Consider the following 17,144-nt stretch of genomic DNA (forward strand, 5'->3'; position numbering starts at 1 on the left):
TAATTGCACCCAAAGAATGGTTTTGCTAGAGCAAAATGTCCTTCACATGTCATTTAAACATTTAGGTTTGCATCTATTTGGAATTAAGTCATACTGTCAAGCTGCTTTTTAGATTTAATTATGATGATTCCTTCTCCTTAGAGTTACTATTTCTGTGTAGACTGTATTACAGAACTGCAGTATTTATCCTTTTGTTTCCAATGAAACCTTGATTTATGACTTTTTTTTTTTTTTTTTTTTGATTGTGAAGAGACTTCTAATAGAAAGTTTCCGGAAAGCTTAGTTTCTGAGTAGGAAGATAATGTAGAATTCAGTGACTCACTTTTTATAGTAGTTTCTGCTAGTATAAAAAAGATGGTAGGTTTTACATGCTAAAGGCATTTGGATTAATATATACATCAAGTTTTTGGAGTCATATGGTGTTATCTAATCTCACCTTTCATTGAAGTACACTTCTAGTCTTTAATACACAAGCTTAAAAAAGGAAAAAAGATTTACATATAATTTATTCTCATGTGCAATCTTAATTTAGGCAACTGAAGAGAACTGGAAGAATACTGTGGAGAACACACAGTGTGAACTCAAGACCTGTGAAAGCTGCCACCTCTCTTCTGCTGGGGTTGGACTGGCTTTAAGTCATATAGCCAAAAAGAGCACCTGGCAACAGGAACCCTCTGAAATTAGTATCTGCCATCATGAGTTGTGCTCCTAATTGCTGTGATAGCGAAAAAAAAAAACCAGCCTCTCTGTCTGATAGGAAAGTCTTTAAGAAAGATTAATTGTGGAGAGAATGTCTGTGTTCCAAGCAGCACATTTGCTTGGTTCAGTAAGGCACAATTTTCATTTTTCTGTGTCAGTACCTTTTCTTTAAAGTTTGGTATACATTAAACTCCTTGATTTTTGAGATACTCAAAACCTGTCTGGAAATGGTCCTGAGCAACTTGGCTCTACGTGGCCCTGCTTTCAGCACGGGGGGTTGGACCAGATGACCTCCAGAGGCCACTTCCAACCTCAACCACTCTGAGATTCTGTGATTTACCAATATTTTCTGCAAGGTAGCAGCTGAGTGACCCCACCTAGCTCTTAGTCTAGGTATGTTGTAGTAACATGTCTTGCTAAATCAAAATTGCTCGATAAAAAAAAAAAAGGTTTAAAAAAAGTTAAAAATCAACTTATCTTATCTTCATAAAATTAGATAATCCAGCAGTGGTTGTTCCATATGGGGAGTGCATTTGCACTGTCCTTAGCTGATGCCCAAATGTGTCAATATGGAACAAAAGTTAAAGTTGAGGGAATTAAGAAACAGCTTCAGACTTGTCGTTGTTTTCAGAACAAGAAAAATAAGATTTTGAGACAGTAAATTGGATAACTCCTAGAACATTTATTCATTGTTAAGATATGAGTGTAAATAATAAGCAGTTGTTAAGCAGAAATTTCTCCGAGATGTTTTCCGGCTTCATACAGTCTCAAGCTTAGATCAGCCATGGGAAATGCAAAAATTGCAGCCCCCCATTTCCTCTGCAGAGTGGCTGTCACAGGTGTTCCTCTGCACAATTCAGAATGTTCAGGAATGAAAAGTACTGATCCTTTCCATTGCGACTGGAACTTGGTTACTCTCAGCTAGTGGGAGGACTGGCTCCTGCCTGAGCTGCTACAGATGTGGGCGTGGAAGTCATGAGAAGTAAAAATACTCCACTTTTCTGGGCATTAACATGTATGCTAAAGCAATTTGTCTTGGTTGTAAACTTGATGTTTCACCACTGTCAACAGAATTCTAACTGCTGTAGAAATTCTGTTTGTTGTCTGATAATCTTACTATTATTTTAGAAGCTATTACACTAATTTATTCTGGTTTTCCTAATGTTACATTTCCTTTGGGAGAATTTACTTATGGTATGGCATCTTCTTGTCAAAGATACTGTGGTTGTTCTGGTGACTGATGACTGGAAAGTGTGATACAGGGTTCATTTTAAAAATCTACATTTTGTGCTGTGCCTTTTCTAGTTCCCTAATAAATTACAGTAATCTGATGATCTTTTCCAAAAATTAACTGAGTTTACATATGTTATCCTTTTCAAAATAAATGTAATTTTGCTGTGATCTTTAACAATCAAATTAATGGAGAGGTTTGGGGTAGGAAAAAGAGCTTGTGGTGTCCCTACAAGCAATACTTACTACAAACTGTCCATTAATCTTTAGGTGTTAATTTTCTTTGCCTCTTTTTCAGCACATGTAATCAGTATAAAATCTAATTACTAGTTTCCCCTATTGAGATAATTTAAAACTACCCTTTCAACTTTATTGACTTCAGATTTTTAAATTTCTAATTTAAAAAGTTGTTTTGGAAGGAAGAACTTCCTTTGCCCAAGATACAGGTGAACACCTGGTGCTGTAGAATTATGGTGTACTCAGAATTGCATTTGGTTGTCTTCTCATGAAATACTATAGGGCTATGTAAAACAATTTAAATGCTGATATGGCCTTACAGGTCTCTCTTTAAAAATGAACAGCCCAGAAAAGCTATCTCTGTAGTCGACTGTTGTTGAAACAAATGCTATTGAGCTGCAGTGGTTTGTTAGAGGAATCTGTTGAACACAGTGCAGATGTGTGTGCTGTGTGTTTGCAGGTTGGCAGCCACAAAAAAAAAAAAACCTAGGTAATTTTTCCTGCTGATTTTGAGTCATGAATGTATTTTATTCTTTATTCTTTACGCAGCTCAGGTTTGGAAATAAATAATAAAATCATATATTTTTGTTATGAAGATTTATGTTGTGGAACACTGACTGTATTGGCTAACATATAACAGGTGTCTTTATGTTTTTTTTACTCTTTTTGTTTTTTCCCCCTTTTGTTAAATACGTTTGCAGTCAATACAGAGTTGCAGTGCAAAGCTTGCAAGAGTTCATGCAAGCTAATGGTCTGTTTCCAGTGTTGGTTTTTTATCAGCTGGCTGACTAGCTCTGCTATTGTCAGATTCCAGGTGTTAGAGAGATACTTCGCTTGGTTTTTTGCAGGAGTTGAATTCAGCTTGAATATCCTGCTGTGTGGCTGCTATGGAGAAATAGCTTAGGTTAGAAGACCCTGTTGTTTCATTTTTCCTCTAAAGCTGAAGTGACAGTTTCTCACCGTTGACTCAGTGAAATGTATTCTTGTACACAATAAGGGGAGCTGCAGGGTGTCATGTTTCTTCATTTATGGGTTTTATGATTAGGGTGAGTGAATTTCTTATGTGTTATAACAAATTATGTGAAAATGTTGCATCTCATTTTGAAAGAAGGATCACGTGTAAGTAATTCTGTAACTTGATTTGAGCATAGAACCAGAATTCCTTTTGGACTTTGTTCTGCCACCCGCAGTTATACTGACTAATGACTACCTCTATACTCCAAATAATTTGCTGGATTTTAAACAAGTATATGTCCTGCTGAGTAGCTGTAAAGGCCTAGCAGGAGAAAAATCGGGATTTAATTATCAGTGCACACAGAGAAGTCAAAAAGGCTTTACAGTGTCATGTTAACAGATGAATGAGACAGCTGGTTGGCTTTTCACATATTTCAGAATTTCCTAAACATAGTGGTCATATCACGAAATGCAATGGCTTTGTCATAGGTTGGCTAAAGGAACTAATTTGTAAATGTCAGTCATGCAGATGCTTGCTTTGTGTTAAGATCACCTACTTTTCGTGAGTGGATTAGCTAGCCAATTAACAGCTTCAGATGGCCCTTGGCCTAATTATTTTTCAAATCCTCTTAAAATTAGGTCACAGCAGATGGGTATTTTCATGTCTGATTGAAATGTAATTGAGAAGATACATATATTTCTATGTGCATAGGTATTTAGACAGATAGGTGTCTCACCGAAATGGAGAACAAAAATTATTAGAACATATGCTCTATGTCTCTGATTTTTCCTTTCAGCTACCATAAAGGTCCCTTTGGAGAATAAGAGGAAGGGCACACGTGATTCTCATTTGTCTAAGCCTGTTACCATGAGCACCAACCCTTCACAGAATCACAGAATCACAGAATGGTAGGGGTTGGAAGGGACCTCTGTGGGTCATCTAGTCCAACCCTCCTGCCAAAGCAGGGTCACCTACAGCAGGCTGCACAGGACCTTGTCCAGGTGGGTCTTGAATATCTCCAGAGAAGGAGACTCCACAACCTCCCTGGGCAGCCTGTTCCAGTGCTCCATCACCCTCAGAGGGAAGAAGTTCTTCCTCATGTTCAGCTGGAACTTCCTGTGCTTCTGTTTGTGCCCATTGCCCCTCGTCCTGTCGCTGGGCACTACTGAAAAGAGCTTGGCCCCATCCTTCTGACACCCACCCTTGAGATATTTGTAAGTATATATTAGGTCCCCTCATAGCCTTCTCTTCTTCAGGCTGAACAAGCCCAGCTCCCTCAGCCTCTCCTCGTAGGAGAGATGCTCCAGTCCCCTCACCATCCTTGTAGCCCTCCGCTGGACTCTCTCACCACCACCCAAGCCTTAAAACACAAGGTTGCCTTCCATAGGTATTCTCTTACCCTTTCAGCCTCAGTGTGAGTACATAGAAAAGCCAGGACAGTATCCTTCAGCTCTTGTCAAGATGGAGTAATTCCAGTGAATAAGGGTGTTTGAGGTCTTGACACTGTGTCCTGTATTTGGAGGAAAGCCTCCTTGGGGACTCAGGTCTTAAAATGAGGTGTTGGAATACCTTTTCTTAAGTGAGATAATAATTAGTAAACTGTAAAATGGCTCAAATTCTGTTTTGATGTTTACATTTCAGTGTTCGGGGGAGGGCAAGTGTCAAAACATACGACGAATATTTGCAGATGTGTTATATAGATAGCATTAACATTTTTAATGAAGAATTTCATGCATTGTTTTCATTTCTCTAAAAAAGCATCTTTCAGCTGGGTAGTCCCTCAGATGAACTATCATAAGTTTCAGGAGAAGAGGAGCATCATTCTCCTTTGTTCTTTAATTTTTGCTCCTGGATAGTTTCAGCTCCCATGTCTCACTGCAGGATGTCCAGAATGTTTGGAGATTTACTTTGTTTCCATCTTTGCCACCCGTCCTGTTTCAAGGTCTATCGATAGAGGTATTCAGCTCTTCCAGACAACTCCAAATTTTCATTTGAAAAGAGCCTGGGAGAAAGTTTCTGTCTCCTGTGAATGGAATAAGAAATGCTGAACTCTTTCATTGGATTTGTGCAGAGGAGAATTCTATTCTAAGCAGTAAAACAGCTATCAGGTGCAATTCCTCTCCTTTTGGAGAATTTTTTAAAATTCAGTTATTTAATAGAATTTGGGTAAATATTGAAATTTGACAGGGACAGAATGGACTGAACAGTCTGTGTGCTTGATGGAAATTTCTCCTGCTGCATCTCATAGTTCTTCCCCAGAAAGAAGGCATTACTGTCAAGGAAATCGTAACCGTCACAGACTGGTGTGCTCAAATAAGCCTATAGACCTCAGAAAAAGCTGCCCTTAGGGTAAATAATGCACCAGTAGCAAAAAATAAATAAAAGGCAGTGATGTGAGCTAATAAAAAAAAAAAAATCAAAAGAATTCTCAGAAGCCCTGCTATGAATTGAGTGGTACTGTCAAAGGAATTGCTGAGTTTCAGTAGCAGAGCTTTTTTCTTTCTTTCTTTCTTTTTTTTTTTTTGTTTATGGAGAACTTGTGAGGACGGCTTGCTTGATAAAAATAAAAATACGTTCTTAGAAAAGACATTAGCGAGCTTTTCGTATTTTTCTTTTACTATCGGGAGAAGAAAAATCAGTTCAGTTGAGTGGGATGACAGTATGTCAGACAGCTTTTCTCACTTGCTGCTGCATTCCAACAGTCTTGCTTCTTTGTGTCAGAACTATTTTCGTCTTGGGTGCCAAATGTGATGAAATTAGGAGGTTTTGATATTCGTGTCTTTGTTAGAGCCTAGTTAATATTAAGATGCTAATATTAATAAGTGAATGTGAATTACAGTTTTTAGTTCCTTTCCTGTGGGTGTGAAATTCTGCGGTCTAATGTTGTGAGTGCCAGACATATTTTACATCTAGGAAAATCTGCATACTGCATTGTTCAGAAATATTTCAGACAGCATTTTTTTATTATTCTACATTTCAGCATCTTTGCATTTGCATAATTCATTACAAAGTGGAAATTTAAGAAGGAAAAAACCCTAAGGAGGTAAATTATTTTTAGCTATACTTAACTATATTTAGGTCACGTTAAGTTGCTGAAGAACAGAAATTAATGACATCTAATTGCATAGCTTATGATTCTGAAAGGAAAATAACATATATCTGTACTAACTCTGGCAAAATCTTTCTTATATGCATCACTGAATGTAACAGCCTAAGCAAGTGCAGGAGTTTTGCATTCACTTATGTCATCAAGCCAAAGGAATTAATATTTGGCTGTATATTTACCTTCTATAATACACTGCAAATCCCCTGAAATATTTCCTTAAAATATTAGGGCTGAATAACAACAAAGTAGAAGAAAGGACGGAACCACAGATAAAGTAAGAAAAAATCTTTAGAAGCTGCATTTAGGATGTCAATTGTTCTTTTGATACCTTCTACAAATTTTTCTGATTTATGCAGCTTTTATAATAGCGCTTAAGTAAACTGTAAACTCTTCTAGTGTTTCTTTCCTTCAAAGATATGGTCAATTCTGTGTTCTCTGAAGAATGAGATCATCCTAAGGATTTGTATGGGCTGCTGGTGATACTAAGTGCAAGTTAGTGTTCTGTATCAGGGAGTTGTAAGTAATCTCTGCAGAGCCAGAGGATTAACTAGCTCACCAAAGGAAAATACACCATTTTGTGTTGCAGTAGAATGCTATTTGACGTTTGTGTCTTCTTCTGTCGCCAGCTGTGCCCATTTGTGCCACCACTAGAGATCTTCCTTTCCTGCCATGCTCTGTTCACTTTGGTTTTTACAAGCATTGGCTGCTAAGTGCAAATGTATGATCTGTAAAGCATCCTGTAATGCTTCATCTTCCTTCACCTTATGCTTGGCCTATGCATTCCTTAGATCCTCCCATTTTCTCACCTTTCTATTCCTTTTAAGAGATCACTGTTCAGGTTTGACAAATCCTTCCCCTTTCCTCCTTGGATTAATTCCTTAGAACATTTTCCCATGTATTATTTCTGACCAGTTAGTAACCTGTGACTGTGCTTTAATATACTCTGGGATTTGGCTTACACATTTTAAAACTATTATAGATCTACAACTGTATAGGCTTGAACCAGAAATGATAACTGGTAATAGAGATAGGCTGATACCCACAGTCTGAGAATTTAGTCCCTAAACAATCCGTGTTCAAGAAACAAAAGTCATTGGTTTATTGTTATTTGTGAATCCATTACTGATTTCTCTGCCCAGTGTAGAAATGGGTAGACAAGTAGGATGACAGTTGTTTTTATGTCCATGGTAGAATTTCTGAGATAATAGGTTACTGCTACAGCTTATTTTAGTGGTTTAAAAAATTACATGTTGCAAGTGAATGCAATATGAATAGAACTATTTTGGGGAATGTTGCTGCATTTGATGGGGTTAAATGAAGTTAAGGTGATCACAGCTTTGCAACCTTTTCCCTCCTGGATTAAAGGTTGGACCTGATGATCTTACAGGTCTTTTCCAACCTTAATGATTGTATGAGTCTATGAAAGTTCGGATGAAGTAGCTAAACACTAAAAATCTCTCTGCTCACCCTATGCTTTATTCCTGTACATGGGAAATGCTGGGATAAATCAATCATGAGTTTAAAGCTAAACAAGATTTTATTAGTTATTAGGGACAGAAATACTGCTGACAGCAATTACAAATAAAGGAAATGTGCATCTTATGCTCTCAGTTTAAAACTGTGATTGGAAGCTGGCCATTTAATAGTTTGCTGCAAACAGAACTGTGTTTGATTTCCTGTACCCATGGAGCTTATCAGAATATTCTTGGGTTTTTACAAGGTGTTACAAAATTAAAGATAGAACTAAGGTGGATATTTGGAACAGTGAGTCAGCTTAGCAGAAGTAAATAGTTTTGTTATATGGCATGGCTGTGAAAGGCAAGAGATTTTTGTTGCATCACATCTCACATATGATGCAAAGGTTACCAACCTTACCTGTTGACCAGCATGTGGATCTCGAGCAGTGTGAGGCTCTCCTGATGGGTTTTCATAGAATCATAGAATGCGTTGGGTTGGAAGGGACCTATAAAGCTCATCTAGTCCACTCCCCCTGCAATGAGCAGGGACGTCTTCAACTAGACCAGCTTGCTCAGAGCCCTGTCTGAGCTGACCTTGAATTTTTCTAGGGATGGGGCATCTACCACCTCTCTGGGCAACCTATGACAGTGTCTCACAACTCTCATAGTAAAGAATTTCTTCCTTATGTCTGATTTAAACTTAGAATCTTTCAGTTTAAGACCATTATGCCTTGTCCTATCACAACAAACCCTTGTAAAAAGTCCCTCTCCAGCTTTCTTGTAAGCCCCTTCAGGTACTGGAAGGCTGCTACAAGGTCTCCACGCAGCCTTCTCTTCTCCCAGCTGAACAGCCCCAACTCTCTCAGCCTTTCCTCACAGCAGAGGTGTTCCAGCCCTCTGACCATTTTTTGTGGCCCTCCTCTGGACCCACTCCAACAGGTCCATGTCTTTCCTGTGCTGAGGGCTCCAGAGCTGGACACAGGACTCCAGGTGGGGTCTCACCCGAGTGGAGCAGAGGGGCAGAATCCCCTCCCTTGATCTGCTGCCCACACTTCTCTTGATGCAGCCCATGATATGGTGAGCTTTCTGGGCTGCCAGCACACGTTGCCAACTCATGTCCAGCTGTTCCTCCACCAGTACCCCCAAGTCCTTCTTGGCCGGGCTGCTCTCAATCCCTTCATCCCCCTGCCTGTATTGATAGAGGGGGGTTTGTCACATGAATAGTCCATCGTTCTGTTGTCGCAGACTAATCCAAATTTTGCAATACAGGAGGAAAGGGATGACATAGCCTACTTGCCCTAAGTTTGAATTGCATATTCCATTACCCATGAAACCGTGGGAGTCATGGGCACCTTCTGTCATCACCCACCTCTGCATTATTCCTTAACTCATTGATCCCTCTGAACCCCAAGGTAAATGGGTTTGGTTTTATGGATATTGATAAAGGTTTTGGCAAGTATTTCATATGATCAGGAGGGGTTTTCCCTAGGTTGTGGACATAATTTATATAGGTAAATCCAGTGTAATGATGCGTGTTGCTGAACCTTTCTGTATCACAACTGGCTTTCATTTATCTGTACATTCAGTGGTGGCTGAAATAGATGAAAATTGTGAAGATTAAGGAAGAGTCTCATTACAGATTTTAATTAACACTATTTTGAAGGAAAAAAAAATCATTTGAGCAATTCAAACACAAATAGAATTTCAAAAAGAAATACTATGCTATTAAAGCCTCTGTCCTATCTAAGAGCTTATGCTGTCCATGATACAAAATGTAGCGAGTGCTAGTAAAAATTATTCCATCTGGTATGACTGAGATAAAACTAAAAATTTGATTTTTAGAATTCCACGTGAGTACTTTTAGTTTATTTTTTATCTTGGTGATATGTGGAGAAGAACAGCTAAAATAATTAATTTACTGTGATACTGCAAGTTCCTGTTTCGCTTTTTTGGGGAGATTCCCCTGTTTATAATGTAAATGACAGTTTAAGCATGCTTAACTATAAATGATAGCAAGAGTAATAATGTGCCTACCTGCAAAAGATACAGGTTCACTTTTCAGTGTTTTCATTTCCAAGGTTTTTGAGAAATTGAGAACTACCGTGAAGCTCTGGCAGAGACAGAGATACTCACTATTGACTACTACACTGGCTCAGCATTGTTCTTAGTTCAAGTTTTAGACAATTCTAAGAAAGAGAGAGATATTTTTCTGCTCTGAGAAAAAGAGAGCCTTCAGATTTTCATTTATTCATTTTGCATTTTATTGTGACTAAAATTCCTGTGTATTTATAATTAATACTGTCTGGTTTTCCACATTTCAGGGATACCACTGTACAAAGCCTCACCCTACAACCTTCTGTTAAAGGCGGTCTTATTATATATGAAGATTCACCACTGGTCAGTAGTAACATTTGGATGGTATATCTGGAAACGTTTTTCATATAAAACAAGTAGTTAAACATACTGGCTTTTCAAGTGAGAAAATTTGTTGTGGTTTGATTACTTTCATGGCATAGTCAGTGTGGTAACATTTCGTTAACTTTTACTGTGGTCACATTTGGCATGTTTACTGTGCCAAATGTGAGTAAGGTGATAGTCTGGGGAGTCTGCGGGCACAAAATGAGCATGGAAAATTATTTAGTATTAACCTGACACATTCAAACCTGTAGAGTGGTATTTTCCTCCTCCTCTTTTGTAGCTGCTGACACCTACCTGCGAAGCTGGACTCCAAACAGCTGTCGCAGCCATGCTTTAGTTCTTTCAGCTACGTACTGACAGTCTAGATGCAAACTGCTCTTGCACTTCTGTGTCAACGCTCCAATCCCTTCCCAGTCAGGCTCCTCATTTCTCTCCCTTTCCGTCCCCACCCTGAAGAAACAGAAACACCCACCTTTCTTGTCTCACCTGCCTCCTCTTCTCTTTCCCACAGTTTGGTCATAGCTTATCCCTGTCCTGAGTCCCTTTCTTGTCTCAGTGCCACCGAGATTTAATTACTGCCGACTGAGAAATCAGTAATGCAGTTCCTTGCAGTTTTTTGGGGGGGTTGTGACGTTTTGATTCTTTTATCTTCTAGGTAAAAGCAGTGAAGTTCGGACACGTTTTGGTAATTGATGAGGCAGACAAAGCACCAACAAATGTTACCTGTGTCTTAAAAACTTTAGTAGAAAGTGGGGAGATGGTTTTGTCAGATGGAAGGCGAATTGTTGCCAGTAAGTAGATCTAAAGTGTTTTGATCACTTACAGTAAAATATAATGTATTACTGGTTTTCAGCAATTACATTATGAACTAGAGACCCAAAGGAGTCAAATGGAAGAAGTACTTGACGCTGAAAGTATAACAATTAAAGAATACACATTTTCTTTACTACTTTTGCAATAGCCACAAAGATTTTCTTAATTTAACCTTCTCATTAATTTTGCTGAAAAATAAAATAAATAAAAAACCCCCAAACCAGCAAGCAGTAAGTTTCCTTCTCTGCTTCTCAATAACAATAAGAAATAAAGATCTAGTTGACCACATTATGATCTTAGTTCTGCCCATCTGGACAGTTGGGGTATAATTTGGTCAGATCTAGAATTGAAGATATGAGTATATCTAGGGTTGAATTTTTAAGGATTTCATCTAATCAAATGTTGCGTATGCTGATATAATTTAAGTGTATCTTGCAGGGTGAGAGTATTTTGTAATTTAATGGAATTTGATTCATGTGAATTGGAGGAACTAAATATTTTTCATTATTTTTCAAAGAAAGACCATGTTTGAAATGCCTTCTTGGTGTTAGTAGACACTATACTTTACGTAATGAGTTTGTTTTTAACAATATTGGGAACAATATTCAAGTATGAGTGGAGCAATCATTCAGCACTCGCGTGGCACAACACTTGAGTTTTGCTTGTCATTGTAAACTGTAGGTGGGCATTTTTAAAAATATCTTGCTGATCGGTCTCAATTATTACTGTAGTTTTGTCGAGGAAGTAAAAGGATTCCCAAACACCATATGCCCACTGGAAGCATGCTGCAAGTCTAACAAGTGGGGCCAGTCTGACTCATTTTGGAGAAACAGAGTTTTCACGTGTGTGAAATCGTGTGTCTATGGCTTCTCACAGATTTTTGTAATAAGCAGGAGAAATTTCAGTCCTGTGTTCCCAGATCAGATCTCAGACCTAATGAAAACACATTCACCACTGGCTTCAGCATTTTGGTGACATTTATATTTATTAAATAATATTAAATTATATTTAATATAAACAGGACAAGTAGTCCGCACCCCAAGAATAGTGGATGAGTTTTTATTTTTTAAATGAAACCCTTTGGTTAAATTTCCATGAAACAAATTATGAAACCTTAAAATGAAACCTAGAACACTCACAGATGAATGGCATGCTTAGAAGCTATTCAGCCTTTTTTTGTAGCTGTTCTTCTAATTCTAAGAAGGACATAATTAGATTAGAAGAATTCTAATTCCAAGAGGAATTCTTCTAATCTAATTATGTTTGTTTAATTTGTTCAAAATCGCAAAGCTTAAATACGCAATTAATAAATTTTATTTCTTTTCCAGATCATGCTTATGTAGAGGGGAGAGAAAATGTAATAGTTATTCATCCTGATTTTAGAATGATAGTTCTAGCAAATAGACCTGGATTTCCTTTCTTGGGTAATGACTTTTTTGGCACATTAGGTAAGTAATTCATATTAAATGGTGAACTTTAATAGACTCAATCAGTAGAATAACTATATTCATTAGATTTCATAAGGAGAAGGGTTCTTTATGCATACTGATACTTTGTTTCACATGAGACACTCGAGGTGAGATTCAGCTTGAAGACTAACATGTAAATGTACACATCTTAATAAAAGTACCTGAACTTGCACTGAGGTGAACAGCTTTATGTAGTCCTCTGTGTTACAACTATTTTTGTTTTATGGGATTTGGGCAAACACATCAGACAGGCAAGGTTACAAGAAATCTTTGTTAATGAGCATATTTTCTATACAAACATAGTAAAAACATGAGCTGTAAGCAGCTTGATACCTGGCATCAGTGGTTAACACAAGTGCTCACCATTTTTTTTTTCCCGTGTCAAACAGCCCACATGCCAGGTGCTGTCCTCTTCAGTACAGGAGATGGGAGCTTGATGGATGGCTCTCCTCTCCTCTCAGCAGTGGAGGCTACTGTCTTTTTTGGTGTTAGCACTACGCTACCTGCTTCTTAATCCTCATTAGCCTCTCCATGCGCTTGGCCATGTGTGATATGCCTTATTAAAATAGATATATTTGACAGGTTACTGAATTCATCCTAGTTTCAGGTAAGGCTGTCCAAATTCCATGTCAAAGTTTTTCATATCAACAGCAGCCTCATTTCGGAAAGCTCCTGGTAGGTCCTAAAAAACCTGTGTATCAGCAAAGATTCTCCAGAGCTGCATCTCACAGGAAAAGCAAGAAGTTACATTGCATAAGGGCAAGTGATGAAGCCTACATAGTCCAGTGTTAGTCTAAGTGGGCCTCTGGCAGGGCTTTGGCAGTGTTACACTAGGGCTACGAAATGAACAGCCCTCCAGACTCCACTAACTGTGTTATATATGTTAGCTTAACCATTTAAGTGCAGACAATTTATGTGTTTGCATCTGTTAGCTTTGGCTGTAATGCTTATTCTGCAAGAAATAATAATGTACTCACAAAAGCAGGCACAATCCCAATTCCGTATTGCAGGATAGCTTTTTGTTTTTCAGATGTAGTTCCCAGTGAATGGGCATTCCTTGTCAGAGACTCATTAGCTCTGAAATTCACCCAGCTATATTTGCCCCAATATGGTTTATTATAGCCTGTTTCTTTTTAATGATCTCATTTCCCTCCTCATATGGACCCTTTAAACAAAATTGATCAGGTTGCCCAGGGAAGTGTTGAAGTCCCCATCCCTGGACGTGTTCAAAAAAAGGTTTAGATGTGGCACTTCAGGACATGGTTTAGCAGGCGCGGTGGTGTTGGGCTGACGGTTGGACTTGATGATCTTAGAGGTCTTTTCCAACCTGAATGATTCTATGATTCTATTCTATGGTTCTATCCTGGCATTACTGCTTTTGGCAGAGACATGGCAGAGGCGTGGTTGAGGTTTTGGTGTTCTTTGTTGATATCGTTTTTCAAACATAGGGGCTCTTCTGCTTTTAATCCATGTCATTTTTCACCAGGATCGGTCATGCTTCTGCAAAGTTTTGTCCAACTGTTGAAGGACTCTTTATGAATAAACTCAGTTTTACAGATTATATGATTAGGACCAATATAATGCAAATATATGGAAAGAATATCTTGCCAAATTTCTTGCCATACTTCAAGGCAGGCAGAGAGAAAAGATAAATCCAGTATTTCCTCTAGACCTCTCAACTGGGTTTGCATTAGGACATTCCTGCATATCAAGGTTTCTCTGCATCCTGCGGTGTTTTGAAGGTGTTCACAAATTGGTCCCATTCAACCTGTTATTCTTTCTTTAAACCTTTTTTTTCTTCTTTTTTTCTGCATTCATTTGACTTGTGTTTCTTTTTGAAGTTAATTTCTCCCTTGTGATGACCTTCATTAAAATGACAGGAGAGATCTCCGTGTTTCTGGGAACCTTGATGTTCTTCATAACAAGTTTGTCCTTCACATTTTCAAACTAGTTTTTGTCTTGTTTTCTTTTAACAAGCAGGTACTCAGTATCCTCTGGAGTCATTGCTTTTCCATTTAAGATGCTGTGTGAAACTTAAAGGAGCTGTTGTGATGCTATCTCTTTATAAATTACTTTACTGTATGTTTTTTTTTTTCTTTTTAGGGGACATTTTTAGTTGCCATGCTGTTGATAATCCAAAACCACAGTCGGAGCTGGCTATGCTTAGGCAGTATGGTCCTGACGTTCCAGAGCCGATTCTTCAGAAACTGGTGGCTGCTTTTGGAGAACTCAGGAACTTAGCTGACCAAGGAATTATTAACTATCCCTATTCAACAAGAGAAGTTGTGAATATTGTAAAACACTTACAGGTATGTTATGTCAGATTTCATTCATCACTATTGCTTCTTTAATGCTTGATGGTTCTAGAAAAAGATGCCATTGTTGTTCATGCATTTCTGTTTCATCCTTATGAAAAGTTTCACATATTGAAGGAATCTTCAGATGCTCAGATAGTCTGAGGGTAAGGATTGCAGATGCATGTTTATTTACAGATATAAAATAAACCTGAGTGTTTTTTTCTACTGTATGAGAAAATACTACATTCATACTGCGATGTATGAATACATACATGAATATATATATAGTATGCAATGTTCATACTAGTCTTCATTATAAAATTCTGTATTCAGCATACAGTACTTCCAGGACAGTGCAACTGTTCACTTTATGCTGCTAGAAAATTTTTGGATTTAATAGTTTCCTGGGGGAAAACAAGTTCCTGCTGCATAACCGTAATACATCACTGGTGATATTTTTGTAAGGAAAATGTTAGATGGATAACAACTTAGCAAACAGGTACTTAGGTTCCATAATTGCTTCCTACACACATTTTAACTGTAAAATCCTGAATTCTGATTTAATCATGATCATTTTTTTTCCTAAGATTACAGTATAGCCTGACTTCTGTTCTTGTAAACTGAAGGATACTTTTTGTCTGAAGTATTTGAAGTATAAAGGATCTTAATGCAGTATGAAATAGCAGTGCTTTTATTTTGTTCTGTTTATAATTACAAAATCAATAATTTGTTAATGGATAGACTGTTTCTTGAATTACTGAATCCTAGATTGAAAAAATATTAGTGGAACTATTAATCTAATCATTACAATTAGAATATAATTTCTCACAAATTATTTGACCTACAGTTCCCATGTTTAACACTGCATAGTGTAACAGGGCTGCATGATGGTTTTGTGTTTGTGCTCAGGAACATATTCGCATACATTCATCCATAGACACAGACATTTAAATCCTGCAGCTTAGAATTACTTTTTAAAAAAATCTTCAGTTCATCTAGATTTCTGGGGAGGATAGATTTTGTGCGCAGTGGTCTCTAGGGTCCAACGAGGTCTTGAGACAAAGTAAATTGGTGCTACTATGATATCGATAATATAAAGAAAACACAATGCTATCTTTATAACTTTGTTCTAAGGGTTAAAAAAAATCAGGCCTAAAAGCTGAGGAATCCATTCAAATAAACCCATAAACAAAGTAGTTTATTAGGATCCATTGCCAGTTGATAGGTATTTGTTTTCCAGACTGATAGAACATGAAATGCTGATCTCTAAACACAGTGACATTTGAAATGAAAAAATTACAGACTAGAGGAACAGCTGCTGTGCTGCTGAAAAGCTGGTGGTTTAGGGTTTTTGTTAAATGAACTCCTTCTTGTGTTCCTACTCTTTGGCTGTTCTCACCTTACTTCCTAGCTTCTTTCCTTCATCGTCTGTCTCCAAGTAGTCTGAAGTTGTGCTGTCTTCTGTCAGCAATTGATGCAGAAACACTGGACTTAATTCTTTTTTTCTTTGGGTGTGAACAGCATCTAATTGAAGTTTGCAAGAGCTGCGTTGCTAATTGCCTTAAGGGCACTTGCTCTCTGCTTCTGTCTCCTTCACTTAACCAGATCAGTGTGCTCACTTCAACCTGGACATTGGGCACAGATCAGCAGGGAAGTTTCCTGTCTGCTAAGTTTTCACCTCTTTCAAAGTCAAGTGTAAACAGCCAAATAAATCTCCAACATGCAGCTTGGTTTTCTTCTGCAACATTTGTTTTCAAGATCCTAGTCTCTTTGAAAGGATTCAACATTTTGTTTACTGTAACTTGTTTTTCAATCTGAATAATAAAAAGGCTGGGAGTGGCCAAATGTAAACAATGAATATAAACATAATGATTATTCCAAAGTAAGAGGCTTTTGGGTCTTCAGGTAGAGAGGAAAGAGGAAGGAGGGAAATGAGTCAGTAAAATTGCTGGTCCTTAGGAAGGAAGGAGGGAAGTTAGTCATGCTGCTAAACAATTTCCCTTACAGCAGTTCCACAGCCCCACTCTCTTTGTACTATTGTCTTGATTTCTTTCACATAATTTTGGAATTTTTTGCTTCTGCAAAAAAAACTTGGATGTTTTGGAGATAAAATTGCACTTGATTACTGTTATCTGAGAGCACATCCGAGCATTGGGGCTAGTCAGTTAAAAAATATTCTGATTGCTGTGGCATTGACATATTGTTAGGCTAATCTCTGCACTCGGATTAATTGTAGTCTTCAACGTATAGGATTGCATCTCCAGTGCAGTTACAAGAGCATCTTCTCATAAATATGATGCAAATAGGGAACCTGCAGGAATGTAGTTGTAGCTTAGGTACTGCATGCAGAGCTAGGTTGCCTCTGTCCCAACGTTTTCTTAAGGAAAGGGTTTTTTGATTAAGCTCAAGATACCAGACTAGTTTCAAGACCTGAAACTGAAGGCATAGGTAAAGTTGCCTGAT

The 17,144-nt window shown here is 37.9% G+C and overlaps 1 protein-coding gene across 1 annotated transcript in view; it reads left to right on the plus strand.

Annotated features, from left to right (window-relative positions):
* The window catches only part of VWA8 (von Willebrand factor A domain containing 8), a 209,027-nt gene that overhangs the window by 99,165 nt on the left and 92,718 nt on the right, over positions 1-17,144 (plus strand). The window contains exons 22-25 of the mRNA XM_075422478.1: positions 10,006-10,081; positions 10,758-10,893; positions 12,244-12,363; positions 14,488-14,693. Coding sequence (XP_075278593.1) covers positions 10,006-10,081; positions 10,758-10,893; positions 12,244-12,363; positions 14,488-14,693 — 538 coding nt within the window. The remainder of the gene's footprint in view (positions 1-10,005; positions 10,082-10,757; positions 10,894-12,243; positions 12,364-14,487; positions 14,694-17,144) is intronic.

This window comes from Opisthocomus hoazin, chromosome 1 (assembly GCF_030867145.1).
Source record: "Opisthocomus hoazin isolate bOpiHoa1 chromosome 1, bOpiHoa1.hap1, whole genome shotgun sequence".
Taxonomy (NCBI): Eukaryota; Metazoa; Chordata; class Aves; order Opisthocomiformes; family Opisthocomidae; genus Opisthocomus; species Opisthocomus hoazin.